Raw genomic sequence first — 12,255 nt, forward strand, 5'->3', positions numbered from 1 at the left:
TTTTCTCTTAATGCAACGGTGAAAATTCCAATTTTGTCCTAAAATGCAAATTGTAAATTTTCATTGGGTTGAAATGCAAATCAAATTGGGTAAGACCAAAATTTAATAATAGTCTCCCGCGTTTAAAAGGAAGAGGGGCTTCAACTGAGGGAGTTAGTTATCTATATATATGCAAAGGGGCGGCCGCTTTTTCGAAACCCTGATTTTTTGGGGGTTTACATTCCAAACTCTCTCACTCGCTGGCCGATAAAGCACCGACGACGACTCCATAGCCGCAGCTCAAACGAAGAAGACCACGACGACTTTGCACTTCTTTTAACCACCTATCTACTATCTCGGCTGAACCGGAACCCAAGGCCTAGGGCATCCTCACTGACGAATTGCAGGAGGATCCGTAGGGCTAGGGCAAGGTAAACATGGGTGTTGAGCTTAGGGACGACGAGGCAGCTTTCCGTACGATGGGAGACCATGATTTGATCGATTCTTACCTGGTTTATCGCGCCAGAGACACTCTTTGCTCAGTCTCGTCGGTAAGCATTTTCGAACTAGCAAGTTGGCTTTTAGTACGATTGTTGATTGTTTGGTTCGGATTTCAGCTTGAAAAGTTTCAACATTTGGCTCAGGGTGATACTGAAGATTACCGGCAGCTCCTTAGCGCTATGAACCCCGAAGAGCTTGGCGCTAATGAAGTAGCTATGCTTGTGGTATGTAACATGTTCGTGCCTATAATCATTTGATTTTGTTTCACTTCAATTCATTTTGTTTGGTTTTGAATTTTTCGTTCGTTACTCGGCAGACAAATTTGAAAGCACTAGCTGGAGCAGTTGCTTACATAGACAACGTTCTACATAATGAACTTCTCTCTGCAGTAAGCTGTCTTATGACTTTTGTTTTTGTTCTGTTTGCTTTTAATCCTTAGTTGGGTTTTATTAATTATTCATTCCAAAAATGTCTCAGATTTTTAAGATGAGCTTGTGGAACTATAAGCCTGATGTGATGGATGCATTGATTGAATTCATTGAATCCTTGGTATGTTGGTTTTATATGTTTCTTTATGTGTCACTTTCAAAGCTTTTAGAATGAACTGGGAAATTTTTTAGATTGATTTTGACTTTGGAATGCTGCAGGCCACTTCAAGCGGGAAGTATGTTGATGATTGTTTGGCGATGCTCACATGCCAGTTCTTTCCACCTGGTAGTTTGCCACTTCCGAAAATTCTTGCAAGAAAGGACGGAGTTTTATCTCGTGTGCATTCATCTCTGAAATATATAGCTGATTTGGTGCCACTTTCCCCTGTGAGACTAGTGCCAATTGTTTTAGATGGAAAGCCACAATATCGTTTTAATAATACTAGTGTAAGTTAAATATGCACTTACCCATCTAGTAATTGACGTTGTTAACTTAAAAGATGTCATTTTCAATCTTTGTTAGCTTTATGATGGTGCATAGGCTAGAGATGGAATGTGGCCATGAACGTTTAGGTCAATGTTTAGTGATGTATATTATATACCATTTGTACATTCTTCAAATTTCTTCTTCTTTTGAATGTCCGCATTGCTTATCATCCCAGTGTTCTGTTGATTGCTAAATATGTAATATGCTATATTGTTCTTGTAGACTCTTAGTCTTGTGATATACGTAGAGAACATGTTGAAGTTGGAGAGTGGCGTGCTTGGAGAAGTTGTTCGGATCCCAATGCTTGCAGGTGTTGTGGATTTGCTGCTAGACCTGGATGTATGTATATTCAATGTACAATTTATTTAGTAGTTGAAGGAAATTATTATTATTTTTCTCATGACAACATTATGGACTGGCTGCCTACAGGTGGAGATTGGATGGGAAGACATAAAAAATGACTCTAGTAAAGGAATATTTGAGATGGAGCTAGAAGATGTGGACGAGTCTAGAGATGATGATCTGAATGATGATAGTGAGGTATGATTGAATTGTTAAAATATGTAAATGGAACATATGATGCATTATTGAAGAAAGTCTAGGATTTCTTTATGAATTAGGAATATGGAGGTTAAGTTGAAAGAGGCTGAGATTCAGGCACAGTTATGATGTATGGTGTAAACCGTCTTGATAATGGTTTTTATTAAAGCAATGTTAACAAGGAGTTGCTAAGAAGGTTAGCATGCATGAGGGAAAGAGGTGGATTCAAATTCTTATGAAGAAAGATAAGATGGGGAGAAAGAGTGAGGGAGAAGCAGAATATGAATTTCTAGCACAGTTACTACTTTGGACAGAGTTTATTAATATTTGTTTTGGTCCTCACATATTACTATTTTGCTTCACTGCTTATGATGATTTTAGCCCTTCATTGTCAAGTGATTGCACTTTATTTAAACAGCTTCCAAGACAATTAAGTCGGAAGACTTTAGGAGGAAATTCATTTGCTGAAAAATTAGATAGCTTGATGGTGTTAACTTTTGAGCATCTTGAATCTTGTCAAGTAGCTGACCGTTTGATCGAGGTATCTTTCAAATATTTTTTAAATTTTCTTTGGGTTTTGATTAAGGTATCTTTCAAAATTATGTTTTCTGGTTTACATGTCAATATGATCGTCTCCCAATTCACATTTTGTTTCCTATGTATATGACGTGTTTAGATCTTTGATACTCTTCTCGAGTCATTTAAGAAGACTGTTTTGACTGCATACAAATCAAAATTTGCCCAGGTGAGTGTACAAAATTATTGCCATATATGATTTTTATCATTTTATGCTTTATGTCATATCCAGTGGTTTATTTTAATCCTCATTAAATTTCTTTTGCCTTATTTCAGTTTGTGATATTCTATGCATGTTCTCTTGATCCAAAAAACTGCGGTGTGACATTTGCTTTGATGCTTGAACATACTTTCTTTTTCAGTACCAACCCCCCACTTCTCAGGTAATATGGTTTTTATTTATTTTAAATGATGAGTTGGAGAGTTGCTTTTAGGATTGTGATCCACTTAAAGTGGACTTAAACATTTCATATTTTTATTTATTTATCAGCTATTCCATTTTATTTCTAGTTTCCTCTAATTGCTATGATACCTTGCATTTATATGGGACCTTTGAATTCAGGTTTGATACTTTTCTGGGGAACATCTGAACTTTTGTTTAGTACTCTTTATGATACAATATAAAACATGCTTGATCACCCACTGCACATGTTTGGGAAACCTGGGAGGGTATCTGTACGGTTTAAATTTTTGGTTTTCTTAGACCATAGAGGTGGATGCAGTTGGTTGCATGGGCCTCTCTAAAATACTTTTTCTTTTCTTCTTCTTTTGGTGTGTGTTTACTAGGAGAATATCTTGAGTTCTTGTATTCATCTGTAACTATTACGGTCACGAAAGAGGACATTTTGAAATCTCACATTTCAAGTTTTACATGTTGGGGGCATTGCTGTAGTACTGATTTCTCTTTTTGGGTTTCGTGCAGAATGAGTGCCGTTGCTTATCTTGCTAGTTATTTGTCTCGTGCTAAGTTTCTGTCAGTCTTTGTGGTTGCTGGCACACTGGAAAGGTTGTGTGCAAACTTCAATCCCCATTCCCATCTAATCTGTATGATTACAATGACCTAACATTGAGACATAAGAAAAGAAAGGCCGAAGGAGTCTGTCTAATGCTGTTGTCATATGTTACTTCGGTTCCAGGTTGGTGGATTGGTGTGTCAAATATGTCAAAATGCAGGATGATGAAATAAATCCAGAAGCTCATAGAATATTTTATTCTGGATGTCAGGTTAGTGTTTTTATTTATTTAAATTTTTACTTGGAAATAATTTCTTCAAAATTATAGTAATCAAATATTTCATCTTCATTTTTAACAAGATGGCATGCAAAGAGAATAAAGTTCTGTTTATAAACTGAATTTCATGCTGAAATATATTTTCGTTTTTATCTCAAGGAAAAAAAAGAGAAGAAGAAATGTTTATGCAATGGAAGTATAAACATTGAGATGATAATGAGTGTATTGTGGAGCACAGGTTGTGCCATGCTGTCTGTACACCTATGATGATTCTTTTTTTTGTTTGTTGCGTTATTTTATACCTGTGCTTCTATGCGTAGGTTGCTTATATTTGTCATATCTTTTGCAATAGCAAATTAACTTTAAATATATGCAATCAATGCGAAGCATTTCTATTAATGGTTATTTATTGGTCCAACAGGCCATCATGTATTTGCTGTGCTTCCGAATGAGATCAATGATGGATGATCCTCAGCTGAAGCCATGGCTAGTTCGTTTGCCTTTAGAGTCAATTTTGAATAATAAGTTGAGCCCGTTGAAGGTGAGGACCGTTTCTGGGTACAACCATATAATTGCAGAAGGAGTTTTTACATGTACCCTAACCCTGGACAATAAACAGGCATCATTGTTATATTTTCCTCATCTTTCTAGCCGTTGGCCTCTAACTCTCTTTCATGCCATTTGAGGATGATGCATCTACCTCTTAACACTATCAGATCATAGTGCCTAATTTCAATCTTCATTTTGAAAGGTGTGTCTGCCTTCCATTGTATTGGAGTTTCTACGGCAAGCAAAAGCAGCTAGGTTATTCATGACATCTGAGAAATTCAATTTTGACGACTACCTGGAATCAGAACTTTCAAGGGAATTTGGTGGGATGGAAAGGCTCGACATGTTCTTCCCATTTGACCCATGTCTGCTGAAAAAAAGTGACAGGTTTGTATTAGCTTTGAATTGGTTCTTTCAGTAGGAGGTGCCCTTTTATCTAAAATCACATACATTGGAAAAACTCTGGTTGGATGCATGAAATGGACAGGGATCGTGATAATTTCAGAATGAAAATGCATTCCTTGAGCTTTTTTTTTTGTTGGACGAAAACATTCCTTGAGCATAAAATTTGGTACACCTAGCCCTATTTGGGAAATAGACTTAAGTCCCTACATCGAAGTGTCTTATTTGATGATCTGTTCACGTCCACAAAGATCATGTCCACACTTCTTTTGGGTGTGTGAAAAAGGAAAACTTCCTTAAATGTAAGAATCAAATGTTTAAAGTTGATTTGAATGCTTTGCTGACACTGTTTTTTCATTTATATATATAAAGTTACATCCGGCCAAACTTCATTTTCTGGTCAATGGTTCAACCTACATATGATGACGAAGATTCCAGTGATGAAGATGTCGGTGACGCTTTTGCGGGTGACAATGACGGTGGAATGGATTATGGGATTATGCAGAGCTTGGAGGAACAACATTTTGATTTTGCTGAAGTTGGCTCTGCATTGAACAAAATGTCAATCACACCAAAGGATTCCTTACTTAGTAGGTTTGGTGGTGCAATAAACCAACCCATGCGAATGCCCTCAAGAATTAGACCGTCAACTAGTCCGGAGTCTTTATAAATTGAAAGTGTGTAACCCCTCTTTACTTTTGTGGAAGATGCAAACTGCAAAACTATATTGCTTGTACAAACAGACATTATGTTGGCCTCAGAGGATTGTGGCAAGCTGATGATGAGTGAGATGCGTAGTCGTAGACTTACGTTTCTATTTTTATTTTTTTATTTTTAAATTTAATTTTTTTAATATAAAAATTATCCATTTATTTGTTTTGGGTATATCATGTAGCGGTTTATGGAGCCTTGCGTTTCTTCCCTCAATGAATTTATTCAGAACGTGTACCATGACATTTAGAGTTTTGAATTTGGACAATATGCCTTCTGATGAGCTTGTTTTTAGGTCTTATGGAACTTTTGTTCCCATTGGAATTGGGGCTATGAGAGAGAGAGAGGCCTTCCATTCCATCCCATCATAATATCATCCGGTCAGCACGCACTAGTTTCTTGGCATGTTACGTTCAGTGTAATTAGTAGGGGTGGGCATGGTTCGGGTTGGATCGATTTTTGTCTCAAATTAGAATCGATCTGGTACTATTTATTCGGTTTAGTTCGGTTCGATTTTAATTAAAAAAATTCAAAAATTATCCGGTTTTGGTTTTGGTTCGGCTTTGAACCGGATTATAAAAATTATTTTTTAATACAATTCTTAACTGAAAAATTATTTTTTTTACTTGAAAATTAACAAATTATTCAATTTCATATAAAAATAAATATTAAAGTTAAAAAAGAGAGATTTTGAAATTGAACTTGGATAAATATTTTTTTTTTGTGAAATTAAAAATATAGCATTAAATATAAATATATATTAAAATTATATATATATTTTTTAATTTCACCTGTTTGGTTTGGCCCGATTCGATATTTGAAGACATGGAACCGGATCCAAAATTGATCCAAACTGTTCCGGTTCGATTTTTGACATGTTGACTTTTTGATCAACTTGGTTTTTTTCCAGTTTGATTCGGTGCTGTTCAGCTCGAATTTCCAGTTTGCCGATTTGAGTGCCCACCCCTAGTAATTAGTGAAACAAGCTCGACTTGAGCTTCTACCTAGCCTAGGATAATGCTCAATTCTTGGCTGCACTTCCACCATACTGACATCAAATGCCAAAATGGTGATGTTGTGGTGCCAGTAAATGCTCTTATTGATGAATAAAGCCTTGTTTGAATGATTTGATAGAAAACGATACGTAATTGTTGGGGTCAAAGTAAGATTAGCTGAGTCGGTGATGTCCCTCCACTCTTTGGAGCTAAAAATGGCAAGTTTGAAATCGAGAACACCAAGTCGTGTCATTTTCTTATTGAATAGACGTCTCCATGGCTTTTCGAAAGCCCATTGGGCTTGTAGCACCTTGTATTGCTAGTGGTGTAGATTATATCCGAAATGAAAAGACCAAATTCAACTTAGTTGCTGGTTTATTCATGACATTTGAGAAAATCTATTTTGACGACTACCTGCTGGAATTAGTACTGTCTTGGCATGGATTATGTTTAGGGACTGATTTGGTTTGGCTTGGTCTAAGTTGGATAACATTTATCCTGCGTTTGGTGTATGCTTGGACTAGGACTAGAATTTTTTTTATTTTTTCAAAAATATCTATATATATGTATATATGTATTTTATAATATATATATGTATATATACATACATATAATATATATATATACATGTATATAAGTATATTATAATAATATTATATATTTTAAATAATATAAACGTACATACATATATATAAGTGTATATAAGTGTATCTATGTATATTATAATATACATGGGTATAATACATATACATATATTTATATATATGTATAATATAATATATAATATATATGGGTATGTTATAATAATAATAATAATATACATGTATATACGTGTATATATGTATATTATATATGTATTTATATATACATATACATTATATATATTATAAAATACATATGTATATATAATATATGTATATATGTTATATATTATAATATACATATATATACGTATATACATGTAACCCATGCCTGCCAAAATAAAAGTGACAGGTTTGTATTAGGAGTTTCCTTGACATGTTTGTTCCCATTTAACCCATGCCTGCCAAAATAAAAGTGACAGGTTTGTATTAGGAGTTTCCTTTCTCCCTAAAATCACATGTAACATTGAAAAAACTCTGCTCGGATGCCTGAAATGGACAAGAATCGTCATAATATTAGTTGTAAAAAAGCATTCCTTTGAACAGAAAATTTGGGACACCCCAGCCCTTCTTGGGAAATACAAATAAGTCCCTACATCAAAGTGTCATTTTTGATGATCTGTTCACGTCCACGTTTCTTTTTGGTAGTTTTAGATGAATGCCTTGCTGACACTAATTTTTTTCTCTGTACAAAGTTACATCCTGCCAAACTTCATTTTCTGGTCAATGGTTCAATCCACATATGATGACAAAGATTCCAGTGATGAAAATGTCGGTGAAGCTTTTGCGGGTGACGATGACAGTGGAATGGATTATGGGATTATGCAGAGCTTGGAGAAACAACATTTTGATTTTGCTGAAGTTGGCTTTGCATTGAACAAAATGTCAATCACACCGAAGGATTCCTTACATAGTAGGTTTGGTGGTGCAATAAACCAACCCATGCGAATGCCCTCAAGAATTAGACTGTCAACTAGTCCGGAGTCTTTGTAAATTGAAAGTGTGTAGCCCCTCTTTACTTTTGTGGAAGATGCAAACTGCAAAACTGTATTGATTGTACAACAGACATTATGATGGCCTCAGAGGATTGTGGCAAGCTGATGATGAGTGAGATGCGTAGTGGTAGACATTTATTTATGTAGGGTACTTTGGAGCCTTGTTTTTCTGCCCTCAATGAACTTAATCAGAACGTGTAGTATGCCAATATGCCTCCTGATGAGGTTGTTTTAAAGTTGTTGATGGAATTTTTGTGTCCATTTGAATTGGGGCAAAATTGGGTGGATGCAGCAATTAACCCAGTTCAATATATTATAGGGAGCTTAATTTCTCACCTGCAAGGCTTAATGATCCCATCCCAAGTGTTGCTTCTTGCTAGGAAGAATGTGAAGGGAGTTCAACAAACCCTTTGGAACCCATAAACAAATGGTTATGTAACAACACATTAACACTACGATGCGATCATACATACAATGAACTAGTTGAATTTTAGTACCTGCAATTTTTAAATGCTCAAATCTAAATTCAATAATTCCAACTTTAAGATATATACCAAGTAAATTCAGGCCTGTTTGATAACCATTTCAATTTTAGTTTTTAGTCATCATATTTTTATAGAGGAAAAAAAAGGAGAATGAAAGTGAGAATGAGAGTGAAGATTGTGATTGAGAGAGAATATGAGAGGGGAGAGGAAGGAGTAACAAAATTGAAAACAAAAACTTAAAACTGAAATCAATTTGAAATTGTTTTCACTTTTATTTAAAACTTAAAATAATTTTTTCAAAATTATCTCATCCTCATTCTCATTTTCACTCTCATTTTCCTTTATACTCTAGCACGTAAAATGAAAATCAAGAATGACTAAAAAAAACTAAAATTGAAATGGTTATTCAAAGGGACTTAGTTGAGGTCGTTAATTAACAGACAAAGCAATAAACAAACAACGAAATCATTTTCATTTATGTACACACAGGCGAACAACACGAACCAATTGGTGAGTACTGTAGCAAACAAAAGGATATCTTGTAAAATGAGAATCGAACCCGCTCGCATGGCCTGCAGCGGTGGCATTCCTCAGCTCTCTCACAGACTCATCGACTCTCTGGCCTTCCGCTTTACTGCCAAAGCTTTTCGCGCTTTCCCCAAGGCGCTTACGACGTCGTTCCCAGTTCGTTCCACCCAGCAAGCTTTTCACAAAGTTCTCACTTGTGCCTCCGACGATGATGTCTTCACTTGGGACGACGTCGTTAGGATATCCAAACCGGAAACCCTTTCCGACGACCCTTCAGATCTCAGGGGCTACTGGGAAAAGATCAAAATCTGCAATCGCAGACTGGTAAGTTATACGATACATTTTCTCAGCTGCCAAACAGACCAATTGTTCGTTTATCTCTTCACTCCACATTTTATTAAAACTGCTTTAGGGTTCTGCTTGCAGGAATCGCAATCTGAGTTCCTTTCCTTTGTAATTGAGGACCAAATCGTTGGTTACATTCACAAAGGGTAAGCTCAAATTCCGTGAATTCAAATACCCGTTTCATGCTCAGATATAGGTGTAGCACTGACTAATTTTCCCAATTCTGTAGTTTTGCCGAGAATTTACGTAGTTTCAAGGACGTGTTTACTTTCCCACCAGAAAATTCAAACTCTAATGGCAGTTCAATAACCTTGCATTCATCGCTGAGCACAGACGAGGACAGGACGGGAGCGGTGGGAGATGTAATCAAAAGCTTAGGGGAAGAACATATTCCAGGTATAAGGAATGAGGTACTGTTTGTGCTAACTGAATCAAATCCTATATTTATGTCCTTCTAATTTCACCCCAATTGTTGGAACAGTATAAACTATTAGCACTAGTTTTGTTATCTGGGCTAACTATGGTTTCATTTTATTTGGATGATCAGCTATACCCTGTGACATCATCCTTTGGGGCATCCATATTTTTCTCTCTAGAACGTGCAGCTGCTCCTTATTTTGGAATAAAGGTTTGTTTCTGCAATTTGCGCCACCTTTTTACCTTGGTCTAGGTGATTAAACAGTGAATTATAATCAATTTTTGATGCATCTCTAGCAAGTCATTTTGGCTATATTAATCTGTCTGATAAATGGCAACTGGCTCATTGGATTAATTGGTGCCATGTATCTAGCAGTGCCTGTAGTTTATTATTAAATCGACATGGAGGTTCTGTGAAAGGGCTTGATAATGAGGTTTTGGAGGTGACTCTGTGCACTATAGTGTTGGCTAGAGAGGAATATAAGATTTTTTGTAGGGTTAGAAATTTCAGCGGTAGCAGTGAAGGGTTAATTACTCTGGTCGCTTTTTCAATGGTCATGTAGGAAGCCAGCTAACTCTTTTATTTTTGTTCATTTGATTTTCTTGCAACTTTCATTTTTAACATTCTCTTATGTTACTTCTTGTTGGAATAGGCTTATGGAGTGCAAATGAATGGCTATGTTGAAAAGGATGGGAAGAAGTTTCTATGGATAGGGAAGAGAAGTCAACAGAAAACCACTTATCCAGGGATGCTTGATCAACTAGTTGCTGGGGGACTGGTTTGTAATGAGCCTCTCAACTCGCTTTAAGGCATTTTAGTTTCCATTCTATCAGTATTCAGGCTGTCAAAGGGAGCTTGCTACAGTTTAGTTTGCTTTCGGCAGCTAGAGTAACTTCTATTACATGACATGTTCCTAGATTAGACGGCTCTGGTGCACTTTACTGTCAATGTAATTGGTGAAAATACTTGACCAAGAACTTGCTGGATTTTATGGTTGTAATCTGAGGCAAGTGGAGGAGCAAGTGGTTCTTCCTTGCCTGATATTTAGAGGCCTACTTTAAGCTTAGCAAATGCAAGTGGCAGGTTTCATGATTCCCAATCTTGGAAAATAAGTTATCAAAAATGATAAAGTTTATACAATCCTTTCTTCGTTAAGCCTGTTTTCTAGTTAGCAATGATCTTAATGCATTTCTGAGCTAGAATTTTATTATGTATCCCCTGTTTGTAATTGCAGCCTCATGGGGTTGCATGTGGGGACAATGTTGTAAAGGAATGTGAAGAGGAAGCCGGAATACCCAGTTCCATTTCTAGTGTGTAAGTTTTTGTTAACCCTTAAATTATCAGTATATTATCTTATATAGGGCATGCCTTGTTTGGCTATGAAATTGAACTTTATTTGGCTAACTCACTGCCTCAATTTAGAAATTGTTTTTATTGCAAAATCTCTCCCTTTCCATCTCTCTCTCTCTCTCTCTCTCTCTCTCTCTCTCTCTCTCTCTCTCTCTCTCTCTCTCTCTTACACACTGAGTGATGGGTTTGGCAATGCTTCTCATACAGAGCTATACCAGTTGGTGCTGTTTCATATATGGACATTGATGGGTATAGATTCAAAAGGGACGTTTTGTTTTGCTATGATTTAAAACTTCCTGAGAGTTTCACGCCTAAGAATCAAGGTAAGACCGTTGGAGCTTAGCTTTTACCTATATTAGTTGTAAATTTTGCCTTCAGCTTTGTCATTTTTCACCCTTCATTTAATCCTAAACCATCTGCAATTTTCCCCTTATTGAACATGTGACAGATGGAGAGGTGGAGAGCTTCAAGTTGATCCCTGTGATGGATGTTGCAAACATCATACAAAGGACACAATTTTTCAAGCCAAATTGCTCTCTTGTCATCATTGATTTCCTGTTTCGACACGGGTATTTTGAATTTTACTACCAAAATTCATACATTTAGATACATTTATTTTTGCATATACTGACTGTATAGCTTTCCTGACAATGAACCATGTGGTGATGATGTATGTATAGCCATCATCATCATCTGCCTGTAACCCTAGTTCTGGGTTCTGGCATCTTTAGGATAAGTTATTTACCCCTACCCAACCTTCCCACTTTGGATCAACCTGTAGTATAATTTACTGTATGGTAAAGGACCAAACTCACAATAGTTTATTTTATTGAACCATAATGCACTACTGCGATCCCCTTCTAAAAATCTGATGTTTGTTTTTAATCAATGCAGGTACATTAGGCCGGAATGCTTTGGATACCTGGATCTACTACAAAGTTTGAGGAGTGGTGATTGTTCGTAATTGTATAAAAATAAATAATAATAATAAAATTCCTTTTTGGCACTGCCTAATTGTAATTTTCTTTTTAACTGTTCTGATTCTTCCCCCAAAATTATACAAGCTGTGTGACAAATTGTGAAAATAAGCCATAT

At 36.1% G+C, this 12,255-nt stretch overlaps 2 protein-coding genes across 3 annotated transcripts; both read left to right on the forward strand.

Annotated features, from left to right (window-relative positions):
• Nucleotides 151-5,648, forward strand: LOC18771177 (RNA polymerase I-specific transcription initiation factor RRN3). Of its 2 annotated transcripts, none has more exons than XM_007204032.2 (15): nucleotides 151-530; nucleotides 624-704; nucleotides 797-868; nucleotides 958-1,029; nucleotides 1,128-1,355; nucleotides 1,618-1,734; nucleotides 1,825-1,935; nucleotides 2,354-2,476; nucleotides 2,612-2,680; nucleotides 2,788-2,894; nucleotides 3,434-3,517; nucleotides 3,648-3,735; nucleotides 4,163-4,282; nucleotides 4,493-4,677; nucleotides 5,065-5,648. In XM_007204032.2, exons 1-15 carry the CDS (start codon nucleotides 417-419, stop codon nucleotides 5,360-5,362), a joined length of 1,869 nt encoding a protein of 622 aa, XP_007204094.1. In that variant the 5' UTR covers nucleotides 151-416; the 3' UTR covers nucleotides 5,363-5,648. The 2 variants fall into 2 exon arrangements, with proteins under 2 accessions (XP_007204094.1, XP_020424223.1); XM_020568634.1 differs by having other exon boundaries at nucleotides 166-530; nucleotides 597-704.
• LOC18771120 (nudix hydrolase 20, chloroplastic) lies at nucleotides 9,001-12,248 on the forward strand. Its single transcript, XM_007204304.2, has 9 exons — nucleotides 9,001-9,371; nucleotides 9,474-9,538; nucleotides 9,622-9,802; nucleotides 9,940-10,020; nucleotides 10,463-10,588; nucleotides 11,045-11,124; nucleotides 11,368-11,483; nucleotides 11,609-11,729; nucleotides 12,055-12,248. Exons 1-9 carry the CDS (start codon nucleotides 9,066-9,068, stop codon nucleotides 12,122-12,124), a joined length of 1,146 nt encoding a protein of 381 aa, XP_007204366.2. The 5' UTR covers nucleotides 9,001-9,065; the 3' UTR covers nucleotides 12,125-12,248.

This window comes from Prunus persica, chromosome G7 (genome assembly GCF_000346465.2).
Source record: "Prunus persica cultivar Lovell chromosome G7, Prunus_persica_NCBIv2, whole genome shotgun sequence".
Classification (NCBI taxonomy): Eukaryota; Viridiplantae; Streptophyta; class Magnoliopsida; order Rosales; family Rosaceae; genus Prunus; species Prunus persica.